General features: G+C 37.5%; 1 protein-coding gene across 1 annotated transcript in view; it reads right to left on the reverse strand.

The window, feature by feature from the left end:
- The window catches only part of LGALS8 (galectin 8), a 14,974-nt gene extending 7,904 nt beyond the window's left edge, over positions 1-7,070 (reverse strand). Inside the window, exons 1-4 of the mRNA XM_015822811.1 lie at positions 6,939-7,070; positions 4,477-4,578; positions 3,763-3,851; positions 2,846-3,056 (exon numbers count right to left, since the gene is read on the reverse strand). Of these exons, the coding sequence (XP_015678297.1) occupies positions 2,846-3,056; positions 3,763-3,851; positions 4,477-4,518 (342 nt within the window). The 5' untranslated portion in view covers positions 4,519-4,578; positions 6,939-7,070. The remainder of the gene's footprint in view (positions 1-2,845; positions 3,057-3,762; positions 3,852-4,476; positions 4,579-6,938) is intronic.
- Positions 7,071-9,107: the final 2,037 nt, after the last annotated feature.

The raw sequence follows: 9,107 nt of genomic DNA on the forward strand, positions 1-9,107 counted from the left end.
CTTTTTTCACCATTGAATTTCATTTTGTTAGATAGCGCCCAGTGTTCAAGTCTGTCCAGATCCTCCTGTATCCTAAGCCTGTCTTCTGGAGTGTTGGCTATTCCTGCCAGCTTGGTGTCGTCTGCAAATTTGATGAGTTCCCCATCTATCCCCTCGTCCAAATTGTTGATGAAGATGTTGAAGAGCACTGGGCCCAGAATAGAGCCCTGGGGCACCCCACTACACACTTCCCTCCATGTAGATGTGGTTCCATTGAGGACCACACGCTGAGTACGGCCGGTCAGCCAGCTACGGATCCATCTGGTGGTGATGCTGTCTACCCCACATTTTTCTATCTTATCAAGTAGTAGGTTGTGATCTACTTTGTCAAATGCCTTACTGAAGTTCAAGTAAATTATATCCACAGCATTCTTCTGGTCCACTAATTTTGTCACTTGGTCAAAGAATGCAATAAGATTTGTCTGACATGATGTGTTTTTGACAAACCCGTGTTGGCTTTTAGTAATGACTTTGTTTGCCTGTAGGTGTTCATTGATTCATTGTTTGATTATCTTTTCCAGTATCTTCCCAGGTATTGAGGTCAAGCTGATAGGTCTGTAATTTCCTGGATCCATTTTTTTTCCTTTTTTGAAGATGGGAACTACATCAGCTCTGTTCCAGTCTTCTGGTAGTTCCCCAGTGCTCCAGGATCTTTGAAAAATATAGTTCAGTGGTTCTGAGATCACATCTGCCAGTTCCTTGAGAACCTTGGAGTGTAATCCATCTGGTCCTGGTGATTTGAACTCGTCTAGGCTGGACAGGTGCTCACTTACCATTTTCTTGCCTATCTTAACTTGTGTTTCTATTCTGTTTTTTATGGCACTATTTCTAGATAGGTTGGTCTGTTTTTTCCCTTTGTGTAAAGACAGATGCGAAAAATGAGTTAAATAGTTCTGCTTTCTCCCTGTTGCTTGTCACCTTCTTGCCACTTTCACCCACTAATGGACCAATCATTTCCTTCATTTTTTTCTTGTTTTTCACATGTTGAAAGAAGCTTTTTTTGTTATTTTTGACTTTGGTCACAAGCCTTAGTTCATTTTGAGCCTTAGCTTTCCTCACTTCATCTTTGCAGGCTCGGGCTATTTGCTGATATTCTGACTTAGTTATGTGTCCCTCTTTCCACTTTCTATACTTGTCCTTTTTATCTTTCAATTTATCAGAGAGTTCTTTATGCAGCCATGCTGGTTTCTTTTGAGAGCTGTTATTTTTCCTCTTTGTTGGNCTAAGTTTATTGAAATTAGCTCTCTTGAAGTCCAAAACTCTAGTTTGACTGTGTTCTATTACTTGTGCTTCCATAATGTTGAATTCCAATATTACATGATCACTTCCTCCCAAGGTTCCTATGGCTTCAACACCTTCTATCATTTCATCTCTGTTAGTGAGAATTAGATCCAAAATGGCTAATCCCCTAGTTCCCTTCTCTACTTTTTGGGAGACAAAGTTGTCTGCAAGGTTTGTCAGGAATCTGTTTGATCTTCCACTTGGTGCAGAGTTTGTCTCCCAGTTGATGTCAGGGTAGTTAAAGTCCCCCATTACTGTTGTGATGTGCTTCCTACATACCTTAGTTAGCTGACTAGCAAAAAGTTCATCTATTTCCTCTGTTTGGTTGGGTGGCCTATAGTATACACCTATGGCAATGTCATTTCCTCCCCTTTTATATTGACCCAAATGCATTGAAGAGAGTTTTCATCATTGTTGTGCTCTATTTCTGTAGAGATGTAGTTATTTCTTATATAGAAAGCAACTCCACCTCCTCTTTTATTTGGTCTGTTTCTTTTAAATAATTTAAATCCCTCTAGCTGTGTGTTCCATTTGTAGGTTTCATCCCACCATGTTTCCGTAATGGCAACAATATCATATCTGCCCTCATTAACCTGAATTTCACCCTAGTTCACCCTGTTTGCTGTTCATACTCTGTGCATTGGTGTATAGACATTTGAGTCCTTTATGACCGATCCTGTGTTTACTTTCTACATAACCTGTGTGGTGCCTGAGTTCCCCTATTTTCTTACCACCTATTTGGTTAGTGCACTTTGTGTGGCACTCACTATTAAAAGCTTGATTTTGCTTGACAGCAAGGTTGATATTCTTGTCCACACACACATCTATGTCACATGCACTGATAGCCCTATAATTTTTAGATTGCCGGGGACAGGGATGTTCTGTATCAATTAGCTCACTGTCCCCGCTGTTTAGTTTAAATATTCCTCCAATATATATATTGTGAAATATATTATTCTTACATGGATGTTATATATGCTGTACTCTAAAAAAAACTGAAAAATCTTTCTGAATTTTATACCACGACCTCCATCCCTTTTACCCAAAACCACCACCACATCAGTTCAAACTTTAAAGAAGAGACTTTTTCTCCTTCCATCAATAGACAAAAATGTATTTCATATTGGGATTTGATTGCAGAGTTATAGGGTGGGATGCACATTTTTTGTGTTTGCTGTTTCATTGATAGCAGTGATTTAATTAGGTTTCAATTACATTGGGTTAAATTTATTTGAATGTTTTGATTGTTAGGTATCTTGCAAGTTATTAAAAAAACAAAATGTGGGATATATAAGCTAAATAAATGCAATATTAAGAGCACTGATCCAGAAAGTATCTAATCAAGAAAATAAAAAGTTAGATAAAAGTAGTTAGTACTCCCAATGGAATCAAAGTAACTTAAGCCTAAACTTAAATTTAACCTGTTGAAACCAATGGGAGCTCAGTATATAGTTGCAGTTATATAGGACTTATTGAACTAGTATTGCTAACTGGCTGATTAAATAATTAAATCTGAGCAATTTACCTGGAACTTATCATGGCGAACCATAAAAACTATCTCGAAAGGCTTTGTTTTTTCAAAAGGCATCTCATAAGTGATCTCTTCTGTGCCCCATCTTTCTTTCTGCAAGGTATTGCAAATTATGCAACCGGATTTTTTGAACCGAGGGTTGAAATGAAAGGCTACATCAGCACGAGGTTTTGTACTGTTGCCACACTGAAAGTCCACCTGGAACCTAGTAAAGTCAAACACACTGGAGTCAATGCCATCTTTGTTGACGCAGCAAATAATCTCTAAAAATGGAGAACCTTAAAGCTGCTATCTCCTTATTCCACTCCTGTTATATGAATTAGAATTTTGAGCGGGATCATTCATTCCATACCAGACTCATGATGACAACTTCAAAGACGTGTATATAGGATTTAGAAGCATTGTTTCTAATGTCTAACATGGAATATGTCCAACATGTGGACAGAGTTTTCTTCTAAGACCATGAAAATCCCTAAAATAGCACATTCATGGCTATGGCCATTCTACAGAGCAGTTTCATAGCTCTAGCTAATATTCCGAAAAAATATTACATATGTAGATATATCTTAGAAACATTTTCTAAGTGTTGCACATTTCTTTTCATATTTATATTTCTTATCTAATGTTATAACATAGTCTCTTGAATACAGTACTAAAATCAATTACTTTATCCAAGCAAATATAAGTTTATGGACCGGTTCAACAAAATAAGGTAAACACTTTCACCAGCAAATTTGTGGTCTAATATCAATTAACAATCATTATTATAGGGAAAGTTTAACATTCCTCAAACGGTTTAATTTCTCAAAAGAAAGACTGAACCATTTCAATAAATCAACAAATATATATGGTGCTTGCCTGTAATATCCTTACACAGTAGCTTTTAATAAAACATTTATTTTTAATTTTACCTCTCTGAATCTTCAGGAACAAATCCATGTACTATTACAAGATCTCCAGGTGAAAGACCATCAATTAAGGTCCCAGCATATGGAACAACCTATTTTAAAAAGAGAGGATATGTAATTTGTAGTCTTGCTACTTAAAGGGAAAAATCATTTTTTCACAATGTTCTATTTTTTTTTAAACCTAATAATTAGTAAAATCATGCTCTACCAATTTAGTTAGTTCAGACAATCTCTTCCTAAGGATAATTCCTAAGATTCAGAATCTCTTAATCAAGATGTGAATATGCAAGATGGACAATTCTCTGATGTGAGTCATTCATCTTCACTCAACTACTGACAATAAGGAGTTAGACATGCAAGCAAAATTAGGTAGCTGTGTGCAGCAACACACATGCAAGAGAGCATTGCCATGGGCCTTCATTGTAAATATCTGATTTCAAGACAATCAGTATAATCAAATCAATTTTACAATAAGCTGCATAATACAAGTTATCAGTGTAGAAGCTGGATTACGGTTTGAGACCTAAAATTGTTCTAAACCGAACACTGGGTAAACATATTTGAGCAGGCAGGATTCAAAGTTTATTTTTCTGCTCTGTGTGGAAACTCTATTGCAGCTTAGCCACACTTTTTCTTCTCATCTTTCCCCAACCTCTCACTTCAGAAATCCCCTGTCTTAAGATTGAATGGGGTCAACAAGGAAGAAGAGATAATCACTGGGCTCCGGATTGTCCTGTGAAAATTGTCCAAAGACATCATTTTCTGTCTTCTCAGCTTTAGAAGTTTTTAGGCTCTGTACGATCCAATTGCAAACAATATCTGAAAGGTAAAGTTGTAGAGCTAAGTTTTAAGTGAACATAATTGAATACGTACATATGTTGAAAGAACCATTAAAGGGGATACAAAGGAAATGTTTGGAAAGAGAATATGATAGAAAAACCTCTGTTACCTTTGAGTATAAAGTATAAAGGAGAACAGATGTAAACTACTCCAGGAGACTTAACATTCCAATATTAAGCTACAGTTGACAAGATATCTAAAAATCCCAGCCTTTCAATCAGTGTGGGCTGCTATCTCTTGACAAATCAAATTCTAAAGCATCTGTCTGAAATAGTTCAGACAGATTTTTAAAATACCCAGCAAAAGCTTAGCAAAGAACTCAAAGAAAAAAGTCACCATGCCACTAGTACAACTCTGAACACAGGTTTCTTAAAAGAATCCGTGTGATTTTCCTCCACACACCCAATATTTTCTCTAATTGCCATGTCATACATGAAATGGGAGCAGTTATACGTGTTCCTAGAATGACAAATATTGCACATCTGCTCTTTGCACTTTACTCTTTGCATGTCACATTTGGCTTCTGGATTCAGTTCGAGGTATTGATTTTTATCATTAAAGCCCCTCATGGCATAGGACTGGGTTATTTGAGGGACCATCTCTCCCACTTCTGCCCATCCCATCAGATCCAGCAGAAAATATATAATACAGGATCCTGTTTGCCAGGGAGCTGCACTTGGCAGGACACAGTGCTGCCTCAAATCTTAGGCTTCTATTAGCATTTTAAAAGGTGTCATTAGCTTTTTTTAACATGGCAGCCTAGGACTCTTTTTTAACTTTAAAAAAGCACGTTTTTCTCTTTTCTCTAGGTCATTTCTTTTGGCGTACAAGAACTTGCTCTTTCAGCAGCTTCAGAACAGCAAAGTGTATACTGAAATTCCTTGAATATACTTGTAAGTCTTAAGAAAGGTACAAACCAGCTGGGAAAGAGTAAAGTAACCCATAAATTTGCCACTTGTGGAATGTTATCTAGAATCAATATTTTGTATTATTCAAGTCTCACATGTAATCAGTGTCCAGGTGTTTGATCACTTGCTTTCTGACTGTAACATATGTCAAAGGAATGTATTGTTTCTTTTTGTAGAAGACTTGACACATACCCCCTTAATGCTTTCTGCTTTGCCTGTTATATGTGGTGATTTGTATTTTTGGATGAACAAAGTCCCTTTGCAAAGATAAATGCCACTCTCATATTCAGGGGTCAAGTTCTTATCAGCTCCATGCCAAACTTGGAGGCAACACCAGAAGGAGCCCCCCTTTCTGACATGTCACCCATTCTCCTCCCACCCCTCCCCCACATGAAGCTGGCTCCATCTCTGTTGATTTTCAGGAACTTCCAAATTTTTTCCCTTTCTTTTTCCTTGCACTTTTTATTCCTCTCTATTTTCTTTAAGTTTAGTTTTTATTCTATTTCATTATTATAATCAAAAGTCTTAATTTTAAAAAAACAACTAGATTTTAGGCATGGTTAATATCTGCCAACTTCTCCACACTCAGCTCTACAGGCTATTTTGCATCATCACAAGACTTCTTCTTTACCACAATACACTACCAAAATAACTCATGAGGAACTACAGTATGTGGTGCTGCATCATTTTAGCCCCAAGACCAAGGAAGACGCCCAGTGAACTTTTCTGGCTCTCTTAAAAGGCTACTCTGATTTTTAATAAACAAGATAATACTTTAGTGGATTTCCCAGCCAAGCCCCTTCGTTCATTTTCTTAAAAAAAACCAACCATACAGTATCAAGAGACTGGATAATATCCGATTAAACTATTGTTGTGCACTGGCCGCGTCCATGGTAAATGGATAAAATAATACTAGGTAATTTCACACTCTTGCAGCCGTTGCAATTCTGCTATTGCAATAATAATGGCGTTCTTTATCTTCATTAACAAATAACGGGGGGGGGGAAATCACAACCACCCCCCTCTTCTGTCAATACTTTTTTGAAGTAATCACAGCCAAGCAAAAATCCACATAAAAAACACTTCTCAAAGACCCAAACCGGGCTAGTTCCTCACAAATTAAACGAACAGATTAATTCTTAGAAATTTTGCTTTGTCTCATCCTGCTGGCCCTACCAGAAGTGATTTTTAAGTTCCAGCTAATTTCACGCAGACCCCGGACTCCAACTCAGAGACCAACCGAATTTAATTTCCACTGGATGGCGCACCGTCCACGATATTTTCTAAAATTTCCCTTGTCTTGATTCGCCTTCCCATCCGCTCATCCAAACCAGACAATTACTCCCAAGTCACTCGCTACGTTTCAACTGCATCTTTTCGCTTTTAACTCTCTGCAGCTGCTCTACTGCGGATGCCCTCAAGTTGACTCACCTCCGCATCTGGGGCGCGCTCTCTTCGCCTTCCGGCCAAAACCGCAGCGGCTGTTTTCACCTCGCATTTATCATGCTACCGATCCAACGGTTTAAAATGGTGCCTCGGCATTCTTCCTTTTCCTGGTTCACAAATCCCGAACAATGACATCATCCCACCAAGACACGCGCCTCCACGCTTAAAGGAACAGCCTTGATTGAAACTTCGGAACGCAATTTGCGTAATGTTTGACCGGCCCTGGAAGATGATTTAACCAAATTCACAATGGTCTAGTGAAGTCTAAGTCTTCGAAGAAGCAAAATGGGAAGAGTATTGACGCCTTTGAACTTAGGTGTTGGAGAAGACTCTTGGATATACCGTGGAGAATCAAGAAAACAATCCAATGAATCATTGATCAACCCAGAATTAATATCAATCAGAATAGAGCTGGAAGGGACCTTGGAGGTCTTCTAGTCCAACCCCCAGCTCAAGCAAGAGATCCTATATCCTTTCAGATAGGTGGCTGTCCAGTCTTTTCTTAAAAATATCCAGTGATGAAGCACCCGCAAGTCTGAAGGCAAGCTGTTCCACTGGTTAATTGTCCTCACTATTAGGAAGTTTCTCCTTAGTTCTAGCTTGCTTCTCTCCTTGATTAGTTTCCATCCATTGTTTCTTGTCCTGCCTTCTGGTGCTTTGGAAAATAAGCTGACCTCTTCTTCTTTGTGGCAGCCCCTCAAATACTGGAATACTGCTATCATGTCACCCCTAGTCCTTCTTTTCTCTACACTGGCCATGCCCAAATCCTGCATATGTTTTTGTCTCCAGTCCCTTAATCATCTTAGTTGTTCTTCTTTGCACCAGGCTCAATTTTTTTTCTTATTTCTTATTTTCAAATGTTCTTATTTTCTTATCTGTATTCACTTGATTTTCATTTTTATTCTGTGAATTTTTCCCAAGGACCTTGAAACAATCTCCCAATCATTTTATTCGTAAAATAAGCCAGTGAAGATGTCTAAACCTTTTTCTAATTCCGAAAGGTTTCTAATATAGAAAAGGATGGTAGAAAGAAGAAAAATAGTGAACTTTTATTAGTCAGAATAAGATGAATGCATTCTTGCAGGAGTACTCAGGGTTGGCTATCATCGGGTGTCACCCTCATGTTGGAAGATACATCTATTGCCACTGCTAGTCCAAGGAACTTTCTTTCTATTGAAGGAGAGGCATCAACTTACCCTTCATCTCGGCAGCAAAATATATTGGGTTCTCCATCCATTGAAACCTGTGAAATAATGCTTACTTGACATGTCTAAACACTTAATGCATTACAGTACTACAATTCATCAGTAGGTGGGATGAGTCGTCTTCTTTAGGCCATTTATGCTTAATTATGAAGCAAATAAGTTTCATGGGTTTTTCTACCTAGTCAGCATGCTATAGTGGCACAGCTGTTCATAAATCTTGAGACACTAAAAGTCATTTTAATTTTATAAATGCATTTCAGTAACAAAGATTGTAGTGAGAATACAAGCAAACTCTCAAAAATATTATTCACACATACTATAGTGTGTTCAAGGAGAAATCAAATATAATGAAACTAACTTTTACAGTCTCTGTCAAATGGCTATGGCAGTAATCTATGCAACTACAGATTGGCACACCAATCCTGCATTTGTTTTATAGTTCATAGATACATAAACAAAAACTTGAAGAAGTCTTTATATTACACAGTAATAAACACTGAAGTTAGAACTGCTTGTCAGAGCAAAGTCACCAGCAGAAATTTTATGAATAACTATAACCCAAACAAACTCCAAATAGGAAATTGGATGACATAGAGATAATTAGGAAGTTAACACCTGATGATTGTAATTTCCTTCTGCTTGGATGGGCAGATGTTTGAAAATACATGCAGGTAGGCCAAGAATCTGAGCAAGACATGTGAATTCCAATGCTAAAATATTTAGTTTTTAATGTAAATCTAAATTCATCTAGACTAGAGTATACAGTATGGATGTATTCTTGTAATTTAGATGCAGATTTAACATCTCATATAACCAGGGATAAATCTTGGAGATGTACGTGCACACAGATTTCTTGCATAACTTTTGGAAATAAGGTAAAGGCAACACCTTGGATATGTGTCTTATTGGATATATTAATATTATGTTACAGGGTATATTATTTCACAGC

This window comes from Protobothrops mucrosquamatus, unplaced genomic scaffold, assembly GCF_001527695.2.
Source record: "Protobothrops mucrosquamatus isolate PMUCROS unplaced genomic scaffold, P.Mucros_1.0 scaffold1681, whole genome shotgun sequence".
NCBI lineage: Eukaryota > Metazoa > Chordata > Lepidosauria > Squamata > Viperidae > Protobothrops > Protobothrops mucrosquamatus.